Genomic DNA, 21,964 nt, shown 5'->3' with positions numbered 1-21,964 from the left:
TAAGGGTTTAATACTTAGCTTTCATACCATGTTTCTCCTTGGCAAAACGCTTCCCAATCTTTAACCAATTAAGCCTCCCAGCCCCTCAAGTGAGCTAACACTTGGCACTTAAGTCATTATCATCAACTCTATTTTACAAAAAGGGAAACAGAGTGAGAGAAGTAACATGCACAAAGATGTCGTCAGAGGCAGGGTAGAATGCAGGGGTCCTGGGCTCTCCAGAGAAGAAAACCTTATAAGCCTAAAAAGCGCACTCTCTCTCTCTCCAACAGAAGTTGGTCCAATAAAAGGTATTACCTCCCCCACCTTGTCTCTCTAATATCCTGCATTCAACATGGCTACAACAACGCTGCATGGACATTTCCTGGAAGTCTGTCTGGATTATCTGCATTCTGAGCCACCTCAGGCCCTCAATTCCTCCAGTCAGTAGTGAACTGTCAGGAAATGGCCTCCCTATTGGCTACTACTACTAAGTTCCCAGGGGCCAAGCACCTCATGCGCTTTGTTCTGTTGTGGTGTCAACACAGTATGGACAATTAATCACCACCTTGCATCTTGTTACAGGGGCCACTTTGGAAAATGTAAACACCCCACTGGATCCAGGCTGTCACTGACCTTGAATGGTAACAGCAACCTGAGCCCCGCCTCTATATACCAGCCAATGAACTGCAGAAAGGGCTGACAGACTGAATTAAACCAATGCAAACTTGAATTCCAGCATTAGCCAGATCATGACACTAAACTAACTCCTGAGGCCAAGCAGAGAGGTGAAAGCGAACCCTTATTCCTCCAGGTTCTTAGCATAGTTAAGTATCACTCCAGCATTCTCTGAACCAGTATAAACACTTCCTTGCTACTACAGCACCACAGTTAACTGGCAGAGCTTTAAAACCATTCGGTCCTCTAAAAAGAACGAGTTCAACCCTGGCTTGGTCTGGGCACTGAGAATAACCACAATGGGCCTTAATCCAGTTCTCAATACAGCCCAGATAAACTGACACCCTAAGCTCACACAGTATACTATCTTGCAGGTATAAGAACTAGGGATGTTAAATATCGGTTAATTGAATAGTTGAGTAACTTCATGAATTCTTATCGGTTAGTCGACTACTCTATAGTCCCTGGGGGCAGGGCCAGCAGCCAGTGTGCCTCACTCCCAAGGAGTTCCCTGCCACTTGGTGCTGCTGCCTCTGTATCAGAGGCAGCACTGTGGAGTGCCAGGCAGGAGCTGGTCAGTGAGGGGAGCCAGTTTAAAAAACAGCTCCCCCTCACCCTGTGCTGCTGCCTCTGATAAAGAGGCAGCGGCACGGGTGGCAGCAGCCCTTGTCTGGGGGTGGGGGAGTCTGAGCTCCCGGACCCGGTGTGAGCCGAAACTGAGCTGGGCTGCCTGCCTGCCTGGCTCCTAATACACTTTAAATGCAGAGCCACAGCAGGGGTAGGTCCTGGACCCATCGCAAGCCAGGACTGAGCTGGGCTACTGACCAGCCTGCTAAAAAATTTACTGGTAAGTGTGGGGGGAGGAATGTGTATAGTCTATAGCATTAGCCTATAAACTTTTGCTTATCGGTTAATCAACTACACTATTACATCCCTAATCAGAACCAGGCATTTGCTTTGCTCAGGCTGTGAGAGGGGGGAAGAGGATTTTGGTTTAATCTGGAGCAAGTCCTGTGGTTTGCTCAGGAGTTAAGATGAGTGGTTTAGGGACCAGAGCTTGGGTTGCCTCCTCTAGCAACTCTCCTTTCATAAGCATGTTCCTCCCTCCATGCCATAGTAAGTCATGTTCATCTTATTTCACACAAGCACCATCTCCACCCCCTCAGCTCTTCTTCCCCTAGGGCTTCTGCCCTGTTTAATTTTGAAGTGTCCCAAGTGGGAGGGGCTGGTTTCCTCACTTCCCTTAAGGAACTCTTCCACAATCTAAGAGATCTTGTTGTCAAAAAAGCATTTCCTGATGTCCGACCTGTATTTTCCTTACCACCTATATTATCCTCCATATCCCATTTGGTCTACTCTCAGCAATTCCACTCTCTCCTTGGAGTGTGCAGCCTTCAAATATTTGTACACTGCTATGAACCTACTTAGCCAGGCTATAAAACAGTATTTTCTAAATTCAATCCCCCTCCTGTTTCCCTCACCACATTTTTTTGCTTTCTTCCTGAGCTCCCTCCAGTTTATATCATTCTGGTGCCCAGAACTGAGCAATGCCGTAAGAGCAGTCTCAGCGCTATCTATGGTAGAATCTCAGTTATATCCAGTTTCTCAGCCTAGCTTATATGTTCTTTCACTTCCACTACTAAATTGCTGGAGATTATTACCTGATACACTGAAAGTAGATACGGAAGGTCTGTAGGACACGAAGCAAGCCATGGGCCTTTACAGAAATAGAGCATAGACTAGGACTGATATTCTATAAGGCATCTGGAATCTTCCAGCTAGCTGTACACTACCCACTAGATTTCAAAGTTAACAATGTTTATTATGAGGAATAGCACATGCCTCATACATGTGTATAAAAAAATCTAGGCAATTTAGCTAGGCTCAGGTGTCTGCAGCTGGTTTATAAATAGGACATAAATGTTTGCAAAGAGTCTGGAAAGGCTACAATAAAGGCTTGCTATGTTCAAAGTATGACACAAATAACTAAGGTTAGCCAAGCCTGAAGAATAGATTTGTCTCCTGAGGGAGAAAAGCAGAAGTCAACACCACCCTGAGACCCTTCAGTTTCCAGAAAAGGCATTTAAATTCTAAGTGGATCTGACAGCTCAAGCAACACTGATGTGAGAACTACAAACTGAAATCACTTATAGGAAGGTAACATAACTATAGCTACACACTATAGTAATGTTTTTGCTCTTTTACAGTCCTTCTATGAAAGGATATGAAGGCATTTTAGAAACACTAAGCCTTCCAGCAACCCCATGGATATATTTAAATATTATCCTTTTTATCAGAAAAAATGAGGCATAGAAAAATATTCCAAGGTCATGCAACAATTCAGTGGCAGAACTAGAAACTAAACCCCAAGAGTCTTGGTCTCAGTTTTCATTGCTCTAAGCACTAGCTTGCATTGCCTCTTCAGAAGACACAATATCATCCTTAACATATATATTAAGCTTGGCGGAGTGAATCAAATGCGACCCAGTTCAAGGCGTTGCTTTTAAATTGCTTCTAAATTAGTTATAGAAGAACAGCATTGAGTCACCTTATGAGCCCACTGTAAGGTTTCATTTACCATCCTTTCCTTACCATTTCACACAAAGCAACTGTGAAATAATCCTAGAACATGATAAAACTTCAAACCTACTGAGAGGAGCAAGATACAGACAGGTACATTTCCAAGACCTCATTAACACACGAGGAATTTAACATTATTCAAAATGGGATATAAGACACTGTAAATAATTATATTAAAAAGAAACCCCCACAGCTCTTGATAAGTGATCATGGACTTCATATTCAATGCATGGGAAGCCAATTAGGAATCCCAAAGTGAGAATGTGCACCGTTAGGAAAATGGTACAAATTAGAGAGAGAGATGCCCTTGATTAAAAATGAAAAATCTTTCATATTAAGAGAGGATTTATTAGGAAAAGATCATTTTTGCTCTAAAGTAATTTCAGACAGAAAACTGATTTTTTTTTAGGAAAAAGCAAATTAAATTCCATTTGCAAACAACTTGGAAGAAAAATTAAGGAAAACAGCATTTCCTCTAACTAGAGGGGAGAAAACACAGAAGGATTTGAATGAGTATTCAAGTTATTCACCTGTGTTGAACTTTTAATTTATTTTTAAACACAATTGTTTTAACTCAATTGCTTGGGTGTTTATTGTTGAGTTATCATATCTAACTTACAGGCACTCTTATGGCTTGTTTAGTCAAAATTGTACAAGCAAAACTGTCCAAAGCTCTGTTTAACTTGTATTTCACTGCAGACTATTGAAAAGCATAAACTGGACGAATGGTATCCTAGTGTTCAGATCAAAATGTTATCACCTTCTCTGTTTTGCATCTGCGTAAGACAGGATAGCAGAACTATGCTACAGCTCAAGAGGACTCAGCCAATAAAAGGCATGCACTCGGCATAAAATGCTGGCATAGAAAGAGGCTTGCTCTTCTCAAACAAGGCTTAGGCAGTGCAGTGTTCTACATGGAGTGGCTTTATATCAGAGCTGTTTAAACCCCATTGTCAGGTGACCAGAGATTAGTATTTCAGGGCACAGAGGAAATGCTGCTGTAAAATAAGGAAGCGAGGCAACCCAGCCACTAGAATAAAACTGGCCAAACTTACGGAACAGAATGATTTATCAAGACTTTCCGTACTCGATGAGAATTCCTGGGAAAAGGATGAAAAGATTTATTTTTAAAAGAAGAAAGAAGGGGGGAGAAAAGGCAATAGTTTAGCTGCAATTTCATAAGACCGGTTTTCATTTATTTAAAAAACTCTTTAATAAACTGCAACAATCGGATACAGAGAATCTTATTTTACTATGGTCATTGGATAATACCAAAGTGACTAGGGTTTATATGATCTGACTTATTACTAAAATAATACCAGATACATCCACGAAGCTTTTAAAAAACAGACAGGGCTTTCTGCTCCAAAGAATTTGCAATCTAAAATCTGATTAGATTAGGTCTGTTATTGTTGAAATCTTGTAAACAGTGTCAGATGACTTTACATTCATTGGTCAAAATCTTTCCAAAATGCTTCCTCGTCTGACAAAAATGCAACTCAGAAGTACTCCAGATTCTCCAAAACATATTAGTGCAGTCAAATGATCTGCTGTAGAGTCCAAATCAACTGGTGTTATTTAAAGCACAGTAGTGCCTAGAGGCCCAAATCAAGGATAGCGGTCCTACAGTGCCAGGGGCTGCATGTAAAACAAAGTCTGTCCCTGCCTAAAACCATTCAAAATTGAAACAACAAAACTTTTCCTCTTCCACTGCAGTCATCTACAATTTGCCATTGAGTACTTTCATTTGGACAGCCTTTTCACTAGAAAATTACCCTCACGGTAATTTCTCCTAGAACAAAGCTAAATAACCCCCAACAATTAAGCTATTTACTCAATCAAGTTGGCGAGGCAGAATTATAATTAGGAGACAAGTATACTGAAGAAGTAGATTTACCATACTATCTGCAAACCTTCTTTGTGTAAGCAGGGCCACACACACAGACTATTAATCAGACCTCTCTGCAGCAAAGACAAATTTTGTTTAGCTGTTGCAATGGTTATTTTCATTTCCAGTGCACATTGATCCTGAGTAGATGAATGACCTCAATTTAATATTTTTTTGATTCCTTATATTCATAACTCAGTCTGCACATAATCTTGTAGTTTACATTTCCATTTGGGATGTAAAAGGTTACCTGGTAAACATTAACCTTACTGGCATGCTTACTGGTTAATTGGAGGGTCTGCGGCACACCGGGGCTAGAGCAGCCCCATTCCCCCACCCACGGCATGGCTGGGCTGGAGCAGCCCCCCTCACCTGTGGCAGGCTGGCTAACAGGACCCCTACCACTGAGCTCCACCAGCCCTTCAGTTAAACGGTTAACTGCGTGTCCCAGGGTGGTGTGTGTGATGTTTTCTGGCTAACGGGAGCTGTGAGGATTGTGCTGCAGGCAGGGCCAGTGCACAGAGCTCCTCCCATAGGGCATGTAGCACAGTGCAGTCCTTGGTCTCCTGGAATGGGCCCTCGTGAAGCAACATCCCCTCTACTCATTTTCCTGATTTCATAAAGATGTGGTAACACCCAAACACAATAAAAAAAAACTTAAGATAAACATTTATGAGCAGTGTTTCTCAGCCGCATTACGTGTAGAGACTAGGGATGTAAGCAACTACTCGAGTAGTTGACTACAGCCTAGGCCTCAGCTTATCAGGTAGTTGAGTTGACTACCTCCCCTTGCTACCTTGGATATATCTCCATGATGCGTGGGGGGGGAGGGCAGGCGGGCAGGGGAGGCTGCTGTGAGGCAGTTTCTGTCTGCAGTGGGAGCAGAGGCTGCTCTGCATCCCAGCTAGGACCCCCCGTGGACAGGGGCTGCTGGACCCGGCGCGAGCTGGGAGTAAGGAAGCCCAGATCAGTCCTGGCTTGCGCCAGGTCTGGGACCTACCCCCACTGCAGCTCTGAAGTTTAAATGTAGTAGGAGCCAGGCTAAACTGAAGAGCTACAGTGCGGGTAGCTCCTGGATCCGAGACAAAGCACCTCCCCTTATCAACTAATTGTGTAGTCGATAGTCTAATTTGTATCTACTAAATGATTAGCCGATTACCTGCTTCTTAACATCCTTAGTAGAGATCTGCAACTCCATGACTATCAACTTTATATCAGTGGGTATTCACATCTGTGGATGTGGATCTCCCCAGCTAATTTTTGCAGCTACAGATGCAGATACATTTTTTTAATCTAGAACCCTGCAAATTTGCGGATCTCAGCTTTATATCCACAGGCATCTGCATCCACAGCTGGGTCCATTAAGCTTCAACGCACACTACAAGTAGTAATTCACAGGGACTGCAACAGAGGATGGGGTGTAGATTTGCGTGGGGAAGGGGAGTTCTGTGTTTTAGGGATTCCAATATGACAGCAGTAAACTGTCAATTTTAAGTTTGTAATTTGCGGCAAAGGTGTCTGGGATTTTGGCTAGGACCTTCTTAATTATAGTATAAATCTGAATAAATGGTTATGCTTCAGCAAAACACACTCCCTTTGCTTTTCATCAGACTCAAAGGCAACAATATTGTGATTTCTTGAATAAAATATGTTTCAGAACAAAGTCAATATTTCTGTAGTGCCTCATTTAAAATCCTTCAATCTGCTATTTTTGTACAAAAAAAATAGATCATGATGAAGCCTCACACCCTTGAGACTTGGTATGTAATTGATTTTCCCAAAGAAACAAACAGACCTGGGTTTAGCATGTTAATTACAGGAATATGCTAATTCCACAAGGCTTAATCTTACTATGAGAAATAATCGCATTGAAATTAATAACATCCTCATGAGCACATTAAAAAAAAGTACCCTACCGAAATGGGGGGAGGAGTAAAGCAAAGCAACTATTTGCTTTCAAACTCAGAAAAAGCATAAAATAGGTGAACAATCCAAGTATGAATATTAACGAGATCTTCCACACAATGAGGAGCAGAGCTCAATCAACTTCACAAGGCTGTATTTTCTGCTTGCTAATTACTGAAGCTCTCTATTTGAATAAGAGCCTTTCCTTTCACAGATCAGTTTTCCTTGCCTTGGCTCCTATACAGCCACATGTTTTGTGGCTTGTAAATTAATTTTGATGTCCCACATTCAGCACAACAACTTCATTGTAGGACTCAGTTAAATGAACAGGTGAGTTGGGCAGTTGAAATCATTTAAACAGAATCACTGTTTGTAGCATAGTGATAGAAATGTAGAACTCTACAGAAAACCCACCGACTCATACAGTTACCTACATGCTTCCAGCTCCCATCCAGAACACACCACACGATCCATCGTCTATAGCCAAGCCCTTCGATACAACCGCATCTGCTCTAATCCCACTGACAGAGACCAGAAGCTTCAGGATCTCTACCAAGCATTTATAAACCTCAACTACCCACCCGGAGAAATAAAAAAGCAAATTGAAAGAGCCAGACGAATACCTAGAAACCATCTACTTCAAGACAGACCCAAGAAAACCAACAATAGAACACCACTTGTCATCACCTACAACCCCCAACTTAAACCTGTCCAACACATTATCAATAAACTACAGCCTATCCTGGAACAGGATACCATACTCCAAGAGGCTCTGGGAGACAGACCCATAGTCTCCTATAGACAACCACCTAACCTCAAGATGATTCTTACCAACAACCACAGGACATACCACACTAATACCAACCCTGGTACCTTCCCTTGCAACAAACCCCGTTGCCAGCTTTGCCCACATATTCATTCTGCTGATACCATTATTGGACCTAACCAAGTGAGTTATAAGATCAAGAACACATATTCCTGCGCATCCAGAAATATAATTTATGCTATCATGTGCCGAAAGTGTCCGTCTGCTATGTACATTGGACAAACATCTCAGACACTTCGCCAAAGGATTAATGCCCACAAAACAGATATCAGACAAGATCACAAAGAGAAAACAGTTTCTTGCCATTTTAACCAGAAAGGACACGCTCTCAATGACTTAACCACCTGCATTCTGCTACAAAGACCTTTTACATCTGCACTTGAAAGGGAATCCTCTGAACTGTCATTCATGTTAAAATTCGACACTCTCCAGGAAGGAATGAACAAATGCTCAAACTATCTTACCCATTACCAAGATAGCTTCCCCAATTATCACCTCTAATACCATTAGCTCACAGACATCCCACTCTCCCCACCTCTAATATCAATTCACAGACACTTACCTTCCTTCCTCCCCCCCCCCCCCCCCCCCGCATCCCCCTCCTGTTCTGAAATGTGATTTGTCCTTTTCATATGTGTTCATTTTTTTAAATTGTATCCTTTGGTATATATGGTTGTGACTATTTTCTTCCACAATTTGATCTGAGGAAGTGGGTCTGGCCCATGAAAGCTCATCATCTAATAAACCATCTTGTTAGTCTTTAAAGTGCTACATTGTCCTGCATTTTGTTTGTAGCAGACAGATGAAGGATGAACTGGACAAGAACTGACAATGTGGAGAAATCCCTGTGATATTATACTTTGTATTAAGATCTTGTCCTTTTAGATATATCTTTGTGTTCTTATAGAATCTCTGGAACATTTCTCCTAGAACTTTGTATTAAGATATATAGATCTTGTAAGAAAAAAATGTCTTTTGAGCTCTCCCCTTTCCTTGATTGCCCTGTTGAAATGAATGAGGTGTGAATGGAGAATGAAAGGGGAGTACCTCCAGCAGCAGTTGCAAGGGTGGAGAGGGTCTGGGAGCCAAACCCAAGACAATACCTACAAAGTGAGCTCATTAAGAAGACTGGACATACAGACGCCTTGGGAGTCAAGCAACAAGTGCCTGCCCTCTGAAGAACTCTCTTTGAAGCAGCATTAGGAAAGGCCAGTTGATGACTAATTGGCTGCATGAGAGGGATAAATAGGAGGCATCTTGCAGAGGGACCCCGGGTTTTTGTCTTGTCAACATGGGACCATCGATCCGGATCAGCAGAAGTCCGGCTCCACCCCCTCCCCCATCTAACTCACCTGGCCAGTGCAGTTAGGGGGAGCAACTTTTGGTAACAACAAGACGGACAGTGGTTGTGTGTGTGAGAGTGCATGAGTATGAGGTGTCATATGCATATGATAAGTATTGATTATTTTATGTGATATCAATAAATGTGGCATGTTGTCTTATCCCCCTGAAAAAGATCCCGAGTACTTCTTTTAAGTACAACAGTAATGGAATATTTCAATGGTATGTTTTATCTCTACCTCACAAATTCAGGTGCAGACTGAAAGTTGCAACCATCAGGGGCCAGTTTTCGTGCCATGTGTCTCTGTCCAGTTACCAAGAAATAAATGTCTACATGTAAAAAAATCCATAAGTAGCACTAATTGGTCTTGTTAATCTCACTGCAAGATTAGTTCATGGCTACTACCAAGTACTACCCATGCCAGAGCTGTGTGGTTACATCCACTATGGTGCGGTAATAGACCATGTGCTGGGATGGATTTCTAGCAGGTTATTTCAGGATTCTTAGAGGTCCGTTATATGGGTCACTTATCAATACCTCTCCACAGCTTTACCAGAAAGCTGGAGCCAACTCCTGGCAAACTGGCAGCACAGATTTCTTGAGTAGTGCCTCTGTTCAAATGTTGAGGAAGTGCAACAGAAATGAAGCAGGCAAATGTGGGGTTAAAATACCATGCATACAGAGGGAGGGCTAAGGCAAGGAAGCACAGCCCAGGTGGAATTATAGGTAGATTGGACTACTGACAGCACCTGTGTGTTCTCACTGCAAAGCAGGTGGATTACTAGTATTGTCTGAAAGGAAACCTGGCCCCAAGCTTCTCTCCTTAGCTGTGTCTGCTAGTACCAAAAAGCATCCTGCCCATGGATGGAAGGGAGTTAGGGCAACACCCAAGGTTTGGCAGGGAAGACACACCCAGAGAGATAAAGGATGAAACAGAACCATGCAGAATGAACTCTTGCCCCTCTCAAGATTAGCCCCCCTGGTGATAGACGACAAGTTGATACTGCTGCCTATGCCTGCACTGCTGCTGGCAGGGTACTACCTTCAGAGCTGGGCACCCAGCCAGCATTACTGCCACTGTTCTCCAATTGCCCAGCTCAGAAAGCTGCACAGAAGTATGGTCTGCAATACCGTGACACTCCTAAAATAACCTTGTGATTCCCCTGCAATTCCCTTTTGAATTAGGACCTGCAAATTGAGAAATGCTGGTCTCCCCCGTGAAATCTGTATCGTTTAGGGTAAAAGCATTCAGAAGGCTTTCAAAAGGAAGACAATGCCGGATTTCACAATTTCATTGCATTCTGCCTGGCAATGAAGTTGGTGGGACCCTACCAATGCCCCATTTAGAAAAACTCCGCACAGATGATTCTTCAATACACTTCCCTTTTTCTTATTCTTTATTTGCAATTGCAGGCAAGTTCTACAACTGTTTTGCATCTCCCGACAATTTTTTGTCTCAGTACTTCCACCCCAGATTTCCTTCCTGAGTAAAGTAGAGAAAATAATAAAAGTGAGATATCATTCTGTTTCTGACTACAGACCATGGGAGAGTTACCATGTAAGGTTTGAGACTGTCTGCACATGAAAAACTGCTCTGGTTTAAACAAACCAGCTTAAAAAAAAAATCTATTTAGTTGAAACAGAATGGACACACTCGTATCTGTGCAAAGCTGCTATCTTTATATAGCATGTATTGGTAAATATACTGACATGGTAAAACTGATGCAAGCCGTGTCTAAATTAATTTTAAAAGGATCACACAAAGTTCCTCCCATTTAACTAAAATCAGCGTAAACTAAAACCTAGTTAACTACTCCAACAGTGTGTGTCGACCTGCCTGGAAATACTGGGCTGGCTATGTGTCACTGGAGATTTTGGAAAACATGCTATAGAGGCCTTATCACACATTCTATCTATCTGTACGCAAGTAGTCTCACTTGTTTCTTCAAAGCTAATTTCTGCACAGTAAGGGTACGTCTAGACTACATGCCTCTGTCGCCAGAGGCATGTAGATTAGGCTACCAGACATAGGAAAATGAAGCGGCGATTTAAATAATCGCCGCTTCATTTAAATTTACATGGCTGCCGCGCTGAGCCGACAAACAGCTGATCAGCTGTTTGTCGGCTCAGCGCGATAGTCTGGATGCGCGGGTGTCGACATCAAAGGTATTTGTCGACCACCCAGGTATACCTCATCCCAGGAGGCATACCTGGGTGGTCGACAAATACCTTTGATGTCGACACCCGCGCGTCCAGACTATCGCGCTGAGCCGACAAACAGCTGATCAGCTGTTTGTCGGCTCAGCGCGGCAGCCATGTAAATTTAAATAATCGCCGCTTCATTTTCCTATGTCTGGTAGCCTAATCTACATGCCTCTGGCAACAGAGGCAGGTAGTCTAGACGTACCCTAAGAGCTTCAGATGGATTATGTCCTTGTTCCCCAAGTCTAACATGGCACTTGTCTGCCATCTTTTCAGACTAATGGGGAAGGAGTCCGATGCTCTCTCAAATGAACTGCTGCCCAACTCATGGGGTTGCCAGGTGCTGGGCACCAAAAGTCTGGTTACTGAGAGTAAGGGTGCACAGGTGCCAGGTCATCAACCCACAACTGTCCCTACCTTCTGCATGCATCTCAGTATGCAGGCTCTGCAGCAACTCCTCTCTCCAGAGCAGAGAGAGCCCAACTGAGTGTGTGTGAAGGGAGTGGAGAGGAATCCAGAGACCAGGCATAAGAGAGGGGGAGAGCAGCAAGCAATGGGGGGAGGGGAGGAGTTTCCAGCAAAATTAAAAAGTTGGCAACTATACCAACTCTTGTGGGGAGCTGAGGTTGTCTGGGCTCAGAAAGGCTAAATAAAGGATACTTGCCCTGCACTTCCCAAAACAGAACTCCTATAGTCAATACATCACTGTCTCCCTACGAAAGCACTGTTGTGCCACAAGCTCCTAAAGCTATTTACTCCATGTAGTAAATTAGTAAAGTTGGGCTTTGTTCCTATAACAGTTCAGATATCAGTGCATGAAACATTCATCATCTCAGAAATCTGATGGCACAGATGCTAGCATCTCCTTTACCTTGCCAACCAAATACTATTAACAGGTAGATTCCTTCCTAATCCCACATATTACTTACTGCTGTTATAAAAGTCTCCCTTGTGCCTGACACCACAGCCCACTGCTAGTTTGACTATCCATGATATCTGAAATCAAAACAAGCACAGCAGGAGCCAGTCACTTCATTGAAGTGTTCAACAGAACTAGTGGGGCGGGGGTGGAAAGATAATTTGTTTAAAGCAGCTCCTAGCACAAATACCAAACTATTGCAAGCTAGGAATTTGTGCTGCACAGAGTCAAAACATTTCTCATCTTTAGAATTCAATAAAACTTTCAGCCTGTAAGAATTTACCCTCGCACAAATAGCCAGTGTAGGCAGGATGGAATTACTACAGTGCATAGGTCCTGAGCGGGAGAAGATTTGTGTTTCACGTTGGCTCTCTGCAGAGGGATTTATTTCATCTTCAGAAACCTGTAATGCAGGATTGAGAGATTTCACTGAAACAATGTTATGTGCACACTTTTGTTTTGGTTTGTTTTTTAAAGGGCACTTTCAAACGTCACACAATTAAAATGTAAATTAAGACAACACTGGCTAGACTTGCCGGTAAATCAAGTAAAAGGCTTTCATGTTAAAGGAAATCCAACAGCAAAGAAAAGGAGTTTATATAGTGTTTTATGTAAAAACAGAAGTGCTTTAGAAGGAACAGCATCTGGCAATACAAAGCAAGCTACCTTGCCAACTACTGAAAAATCTCTCCAATTAACCATTTGTAAGAAGAAAACATGAACTGCTAGTCTGTGTAGTTAAGAAAAAAGGGGAGAAGTATATGATACTTGGCTTTCAGGAACACCATTCTGCCATGTTCCTTCTTTTGAGCAGAAAAAAGGGATCTCTACCTCTAAAGGAAGGCTGCAGAATGTGCTTTGCTCAATGGGAATTGAGAAGCACCATACCTCACAGGATAAGGTCCGTATTTCCTTTGCAGTAAAGACCTAATGTTTGTTACAGGCAACTTAAAATACGTTAGCAATTTGAAAACCAGCAGCAACTGAACTGCACAATGGCTTCACTTATATATTAATGAGATATTTCTGCTGCACTAAGCAGGCTGGTGTATGAATAGCTGACTGTTCACGGGTTGTGGCCATACAGTGCATTTCTTCCACATCACAGAGATAACCTTTGTTACAGAGTTTAACACTGCTCTCCTTCTAGTCACACAATGAGCCAACTCCAGCAACTATGACCCAGGTTGAGACAGTCTAGATGAGTCAACAAAAGAATGAAAATTATAACATGGTTGAGTCAGTGGATGAGATGCCTGGAATTTTTCTTCTTAAAGGCAAAAATGCACTATTTTCTTGATCATAAGAACACCCATATTGGATCAGACCAAAGATCCATCTAACCCAATATCCTACCTTCCAACAATGACCAATGCCAGATGCCCCAGAGGAAGAGAACAGAGCAAGGAATCTTCAAGCAATCCACCTCTCATCACCCATTCCTAGCTTCTGAGGGTATGTCTACACTACACTATAACTACAATAGTTATTTTGAAATCACTTATTTCGAAATAACGCATCTAGACACAAAATGCATTTCGAAATAGCGCGTCTACACTGATAGGACACAATCACATTTAAGGCCAGCTGGAACCGGTTCTGGCAGGGCATCAGGTCAAGAGTTAGCGTCAGGCAGCAGCCACACAAGGTATCTGAGACCTGTGCTTAAAGGGACCCTCTCCTCCCCTGGACAGCTGGTTGTAAGGTTTCCCTGCTTGCTTGCCTACCTCGCTGAGGGACAGCAAAGCATTTTTTCTCTGCGTGCTCTGGTGGCCCTCACTCAGGACACCACAGCACTCTGCAGCATGGAGCCAAGAGCCGCCCATGGGCACTCTGGTGCTTCTCCTGGACATGTTGCTGCGAGCCTGGCACCACGTTCTGAAGGCAGTAACAGTCTTCCTGGTGTGCCCCACTGGGGGCTTGTGCCTCGTTCCTCCCTCATGTCCTTCCACTTACCCCTCCCTAATCCCCCTTCCTGCTGTACAATAAAAGACAAGTATTCATTACAACAAAGCCTCTTTATTGAACAAAACTGGGGGGAGGCGGGGGTGAACGAAACTCTGGTGAGACTGGGGAAAGAAGGTGGGAGAGGGGAGGAGGGAGGGTGGGAGAGAGACAAGAGAAACCTGGGAGGAGGGAGCTAGCAAGGGGAGGAGAAGCTCGGGGCTAGGGGTCTCACCAGCCCATCTGTCTCCCAGCACCACAGGTGCAGGGGCCTCAGGGTCCCTGAGGGTGTAGGGAAGAAGAAGTGGGAGGGGGAGAAAGAGTGGGATGAGGAGCGGTAGCTGGGGAGGCAGCAGGAGCTGGAGCAGCAGGAGGCAGCAAGCTCTGCCCCAGGGTCAATGACCACCTGGGGGACACGGACCATCCTACCCCCCAGGATGCGGTCCACGGCATCAAAAGAGGGGCAGGGGTATGGGTCTGCCCCTGTGGCCCTGGCATACGCCTGCTGCAGTTCCTTTACTTTCATGCGAACCTGCTCCTGGGTTCACATGTGGCCTTTGGTGTCCAGGCTGGCAGCCATCCATCTGTAGACAGTTGCGTTCCTCCATTTAGTGCGGAGATCATGGACGTTGGAGGCATCCCCCCCCAAACCTGAATTAGGTTCCTGATCTCCGCACTGGATCAGGCAGTCTCCTGGGAGCTGGCAGACTGGTCCTGGGGAGCACTGGAGGGCTGGCTGGCACTGGCTGCCTGGCTCATGCTGGGGCCACTGGGTCAGGTGCAGCAACTGCTGGCTCTGGGCTGGCAGGCTTGGAGCTGACACAGGCACTGTGGCCAGAGTCTATTCCTTTAAGGGCTCCCGGGGGGGTCGGGAGGGGAGAGGAGTTTTCTTGGGTATGCCCAGAGTGGCCACCAGGGCACCCTGGGAAGGGCTGGAGGCCTCCTATTTTGAAATAAGAGTCTACAGAATGCTTATTTCAAAATAGCAATTTCAAAATTGGTGCTATTCCTCATGGAATTAGGTTTACCAATTTCGAAATAAGCCCTCTGCTATTTCGATTTAATTTTGAAACAGTGGTTTGGCTGTGTAGACGCTGGCAAAGTTATTTCGAAATAACAGCTATTATTTTGAAATAATTTTGCTGTGTAGACATACCCTGAAAAAGGCTAAGGACACCATTCCTACCCATTCTGGCTAATAGCTATTGATAGACCTAACCTCCATGAATTTATCTAGTTCCTTCTTGACCCCTGTTCAAGTGCTGGTCTTCACAACTTCCTCAGGAAAGGAGTTCCACAGGTTGACTGTACGCTGAGTGAAGAAAAACTTTTGTATGTTTTACACCTGCTACCTATTAATTTCATTTTGTGACCCCTAGTTCTCAGACCTGCTGACTGTTTCATCTGCCTCTCTGCACCAGGGGAGAGGGGGAAGCTTTGCATGCTGTGAATCCACTCCTTCACATAAACTCCTCTCAGACCTCTACCTTCTCCTGCCCCCCCATCCCCTACCTCAAGCTCCTTTCTGTACCCAATCTCTCTCTCTCTAACAATCTAACATTCAGAGGTATTCTAACAAGTCCAGGTAGCTTCCTTTTGATGGACAGAGATAACATAGGGTTCAACTGCACAGGAAAGTTAATCATACTATAATATTTAGAATGCTATAGGCTCTTATTCCAAAACAAGTGTGGCTTGTTTTCATTTGTGTTAAACCCTTTCTAAAAGGCATAAAATAAACTGAAAAAAGCCACTTATTCTGGGTTTAAAAGTTATACCAGTATCAGTTTAAATTGGCACCTTAGTTTATACAAAACATGTAGATAGTATCATGATCTTTCGTGATACCATCTACATGTTTTGTTAGTCTATAAAGTGCTACCAGACGATTTGACTTTTTTTCTGTAACAGACTAACTCAGCTACCCCCTGAAGCTCCTAGTTTATACAAGTATCTCTTTCCCATGTAAACATCTCCTAACTCTGAAGGAAAACTCAAACAGCCAGACTGAAAATAAGTGATGGCTAAAACTGTGTAAGAAGAAAGGAAAATCAACTGTCTTGGTACTTGGGTGTAGAAACCTGAGGAATCATCCTCCCAGGAGTCCAGCTCACACTGAATGAAACACATTCGTTTTAACAGGCACATATACGGAGAATCTGATCTAACTCATTTAATTGAATGAGCTTTGGAGAGAGTGAAAGAATTGTATAGAAATAAAGGGCAATTCCACTTAATGCTAATCTAGGAAAGCAATTATGAGTCAATTCTCTTGAAGAAATGAGCAAATTTCTATGCTCTACACATCAGCAGGTTCTATTAGCCTGAATTGAACTATGATACTAATAAAACTATCACCTCATGCCGGCAAAAATCAGTAAGTCGGGTATTTCCCACTGCATTATTTAAACAACCATGGCAAATCGGTGCTTCTAAAAAGCAAACTATATTGATACTTCATCCCTTGGTTTTATGGCAAAATCAGTTTGCCATGTATACTGTTAACACAGTGTCCAGATTGTCTATCAGCCAATTTCCTGCTTCTATTAAGCATATATACAAACTCAAATAAATGTGGGCTCTGTTTATATAAATCTGTGGGTCATGGAGTCTTTAAAATCTTATTTACAGGTACCCTTAGTATGGGTCTTGTGATTCTTACAAACAACAGAGCAAGTTTCCTGTTGTGAAGAGCTTACGTCTACACAGCCAAAACAAAGCAGAGAGGGAATGGATACAACATATGAGCAGGTGACTTTGCACCTTGTTTGGCTGCAAAATAAAATATTTGCAAGTGTAATGAGAGCTTAATGAGTGAATAAAACAATATGAGGTCTGAGCAAGATTGAACTATTAAATACAGAAAGGATGTCAGAAGAGACAGATTTTGGAAGAGCTTGAAGAAGGAGAACAAGGTTCAATTGGAGTACTAGAATGGGCTCTCTTCCAAAGACAGGGGAGCAGCATGACAAAAGAAGGCATGGAGTCACAACTGAGAGAGGACTGGTTTGGTAGGGCAGAGTTGGCAGAGCATAGTCTAAGAGCAGGAAATTACAAAGAGCCAACACTTAGGTGGGGTAATAAAAAGGGTGTGATGGTAATACACAGGTGTACCTTATTTCTTGGCCACAATTAGACTCAAGTCAGGATTATAAAGGTCATTCAATCTACTGACTTCAATCACTGCTCTTAAGGGGCCCATGTCATAGCGCAGAAACTTAAAATGAGGCGTTCTGAGCCTGATACACAAGAGAGCAGAAAGCAGAGCAGAGAGCCAGGCTGACAACTTCTGCACTGTAGCACAATTTGACTTATCTACTGACGCACAAGACATTTGCAACATCTTACAGAAACATGACTCAATGCTAGCTCAAGGAAGAAACTACTGAACAGTGCAACTGAAGTTCCTCAAAGGCTGTTTCCATTTTATTATTAATTAAGCCATTAATTAATCAAGCCATTGAACATACTAACCAACATGAGCTTCAGGGATGATAAGCAGACTACATATAAACTATAGAACTGCCAGCATCAAATATGCAAATGCACATTCCAACAGATCTATTTTCTCCAGAAGAGGGGCTAGAAAACATGTTTACAAGGCCACCAGCCAGATCTGGTTCTGCACCCCAAACTAGTGTAGAGGCTAAAAACCTCAAGGCATGATGGAATGGTAGGCACAGAAATGAGAGCAATATGGGATTCCGGTAGTGCTAATTATCTGTGGAGCTGGACAAACATCAGACATGTGGCAAAGACTAATCGAGATGTTGTGTAACAAACAAATGAAAAGTCAAGGAGGAAATGATATTGATGAATCAACGGCATAGCAGTGTATGGCTGATGAATCATTTGGCCGGCTAAAGATCATGAAAAGGTATCATTAGAAATGAGACCTACAAACCTAAGACCTTAATCCATACAGAACAGGTACAGTCCATCTAACCTGGAACAGGAGATGCCTAAAGTTTCCAAGTTAGCACTTTTAGTTATGACCCTGAGAAATTCAGAATGTCTTAGCACTAGGTCACCCCTATAGTCCAAGTGTAATGCTCTCAGCTATGTGTAAAAAGGAGCAAATAGAACTTGCTTCTCCAGTTCCAGAGGGTTGCTGAATATGAGATGGAAGGAAGTGAAAACGGGGTACCGGACTAAATACTTTTTGCAACCCAAATCCGATCACAAAATGTTGTGAGTGCAGCCACAAAGCCTGAACGTACGCGCAACAAATCAATACGTCTGGAGGAAATCAGCAGCACTTCCTCTACCACTGTCACTGAGGACTTTGGGAGATGAGAGGAGAAATCCAGGAACAATGATGTGATTTTACTCTCACCTCTCTAGTTTATCACACAGGTGAAGAGAGCCCACAGGAAGCACCTACAGCTCAGCAGCTCCTTAGCAGGAATATATCCCACTCTCACAGCATTCTCACCTCTATCTAGGTGCATACTCCAGACACAAATGCTGTGTCTACACTGGCATGAATATCCGGAACTGCTTAAAACGGAACACTATTACGTTTTCAGTTTTTCCGGAAAAGGAGCATCTACATTGGCAGGCTGCTTTTCCAGAAAAGCCCTTTTTCCGGAAAAGCGTCTGTGGCCAATGTAGACGCGCTTTTCCGGAAAAGAGCCCCGATCGCCATTTTCGCGATCGGGGCTTTTTTCCGGAAAAGACTACTGGGCTGTCTACACTGACCCTTTTCCGGAACAGTGTTCCGGAATAAGGACTTATGCCTGAGCAGGAGCAGAATAGTTTTTCCGGAATAGCGGCTGATTTTGTACAGTAGAGCGTCGTTGCTTTTCCGGAAATTCAAGGGCCAGTGTAGACAGCTCGCAGCTTATTCCAGAAAAGCAGCTGATTTTCCAGAATAAGTGGCCAAAGAGGCACCAAGACTGCAAGTATCCAAACTAGAATAGACAGCTTTATCTGATGTCCCACCTGTTTGTTTATTCCAGGATGGTGGGTTTTAGCAGGGCAGGGGAAATTCTCTGCCCTTCATGGATCCCCAGGTGTAGCGTTGTTATACTTGGTGCTTCAGTTCAGTATCGGTCCGTTTGTGCTAATATGCTGCCAGCCAACCTTCAGGTAGCCAGGACATGCTTTTGAAAACAAAAAAGGAAAGTGAGTGTGTTCAAAGCAGGCCAAAAGCCAACTCCTTTCCCTAGCAACTCAGTGGTATAGATGTGACACCTGTGAATCACTGATAAATTTCCACATTTGTCACCCAGACAACAAGAAGCCTTGAACATTAAATTCTCTGGACTGTCTCGTAAAAATCATAGAACATTCATAGATACTTGCAGCCTTTGATTATTTGATATAAGTGCCTCTAATGAACTGCTTAGAACTTTACAGCATCAGGCTCCTCTGGTACAGTTTCACAAAATTTAAGAATAACACTCAGCACAAGCTTGCTGTGCAATGAACACAGTTATCATGGTAGTGAAAAATAACGTAAGTGATCTTTGTAAAACATATAAAGCTAGACATGCCTGGTTTCATTTAAAAGACACTTTCACTTCTAAGGATTCCTTCATGCCAGGATCTCACAACATTTATAGCTGCACTACTTAATAGTGGTAACCCAAATCATCTTACTTCAGGCATGTCCAAAGTCCGGCCCGCGGGCCAATTGCGGCCCGTGTTCCGGTTTAATACGGCTCCACAGGTAATTTGGCAATATCTATCTTTTATGGCCCCCAACGAATCCATATGTATTGAGATGAATACATTGTAAAATCTCAGTTAATGTCAGTTGGTCTAAATCAGTTATAAATATATTTGGACACAACATGTATACTTGGTGTTATGTTCCTGTTCATATTTTTTGAACTTAAAAGTTGACAGACAACCTTTATTACCAATAATATGTAACGTACTTTACAATGTTCCTGACATATATTTCAGCTTCCTGGATTTTTTTTTCATCTGGCCTTCAGATATGAAAGGCAGAGTGATTTAACACCTGTTTAGATTTGTCATCCATGTGACGAAATGAAAAGTATGCCGTTTGCAATAAACTTTGCATAAAATAGTTAATTTGCATTTAATTTTAATGGTTCAAAGAATGTCAGGCAAAATGGTCGGCCCTCACGCTTGTTCACTTCATCAAATCTGGCCCTCTTTGAAAAAAGTTTGGGCACCCCTGTCTTACTTGGTACCTACAGTGGTTCTTCTAGCACTTTCTCCCTTAATAGATTATGCTTTTTAGGGAAGGGACCATCTGACCATTGTTAACTGTAAAATGATAGTGCTTAGAGGCTCTAACCAAGTACATGGCATGCCCCAGGTGCACCCCAAATTTACAGATGGGGAAGTGAGGCACTAAGTAGCTAGGTGATCTGCCCAGGATCACATGGACACTAGCAGAACAGAACTGAGCTCTCCTGCCCATCATGCCGGTCTCCAAGATTGTAACACCAAGGCACACTTCCTCCCTTTCCTTACTGTTCATATAACTTTTATGGTTGTACTAGCGCCATGTTACATGATGCATTGCAAAACTAATACACTTGTGTTGTAAAAGGGGAAGGGGAACCAGATCATGGATGCTAGGACAGTAAGGTTGGGAGAAGATAAAAAGCAGTTTTTAGATTCAGAATACTTCTAGGGGATTACTTTTTATATAAAGTGCAGAGAGAGTTGTATTTATACAACTCTCTAGTGCTACTTCTTAAAATATTGCTAATGCTGTTTAAGACACCGATATCAAAGCCTGTACATTTTTTTTCAAACTGGGATTACTCCAAAGCTCTGAGTTACTTTGCCATACTAAGAAAAAATGTTTCTAACCGACTGCAGAAAGCTGACATTTAAAACCTGTGGTTTTCAATACTACTTCCTGGCAGGCAGCCTAAATTCTTAAGTATTATTCAATTAGTTTTCTAATTAAAAGTGTTATATTACTTGTTGAACCAGCTCGAATAATCATTCTGTTTATGTGCATATCACTAAATTAGGAGCAGATTCTGTCAGGACCCCAAGAACCAACTCCTCACAGTTCACAGAAAGAGCTTGGGAAGGACTACAGGCAGTCCCCGACTTACGCGGATCCGACTTATGTCGGATCCGCACTTACGAACAGGGCTTTCTCGCCCCGGAGGTCGAGGTGGCGGATTGCTACCTGCGAGCTCCGGGGCGAGAAAGCCCCATTCGTAAGCTGCTCCGGTGCCCCTGGTCTGCAGGAGACCGTCTCCAGCAGACCAGGGGCACCGGGCGGGTTCCCGCACTTCTGAGGCTTTGCCAGAGCAAAGCCTCAGAAGCGCGGGGAACCGCCGCTGCTGCCACTTCGGTCCCAGTGCCTGTGGTCTGCTGGGGACGGTCCCCAGCAGACCACAGGCACCGGGACTGAAACGGCAGCAGCGGCGGGGTCCCGCGCCTCAGACTTTGCCAGAGCAAAGCCTCAGAGGCGCGGCACCCCGCTGCCGCTGCGGCTCTGCTCCCCGTGTCCCTGGTCTGCTGGGGGGGGGGGCGCAGCTAGTGTGCCCCCCCCCCCCCAGCAGACCAGGCTTTTGTTTTGGACCCTGGGGCAGAGCAGCTGGGGCGCTGCCGATTGGTCCTGCAGCGCCACTCTGGGCACTACTGGACCAACCCGGCAGCACCCCAGCTGCTCTGCCCCAGGTCCTGATTCAGCCGCTGCTGGTCAGTTTCAGCAGCGGCTGAATCAGGACGCCTGGGGCAGAGCAGATGGGGTGC

General features: G+C 43.7%; 1 protein-coding gene across 4 annotated transcripts in view; it reads right to left on the bottom strand.

Moving 5' to 3' along the window:
- PI4KB (phosphatidylinositol 4-kinase beta) overlaps window positions 1-21,964 on the bottom strand; it is a 65,213-nt gene that overhangs the window by 17,543 nt on the left and 25,706 nt on the right. The window contains exon 4 of one of the 4 annotated variants that reach the window (XM_075907997.1): window positions 4,293-4,337. The exons of the other annotated variants lie outside the window; for them this stretch is intronic. Coding sequence (XP_075764112.1) covers window positions 4,293-4,337 — 45 coding nt within the window. The remainder of the gene's footprint in view (window positions 1-4,292; window positions 4,338-21,964) is intronic. 4 annotated transcript variants of the gene reach the window in all.

Source organism: Pelodiscus sinensis, chromosome 24, assembly GCF_049634645.1.
Source record: "Pelodiscus sinensis isolate JC-2024 chromosome 24, ASM4963464v1, whole genome shotgun sequence".
In the NCBI taxonomy this organism is placed as follows: Eukaryota; Metazoa; Chordata; order Testudines; family Trionychidae; genus Pelodiscus; species Pelodiscus sinensis.
The sequence above is the reverse complement of the archived record's forward strand: the minus strand, read 5'-3'. Positions and strand labels throughout refer to the sequence as shown.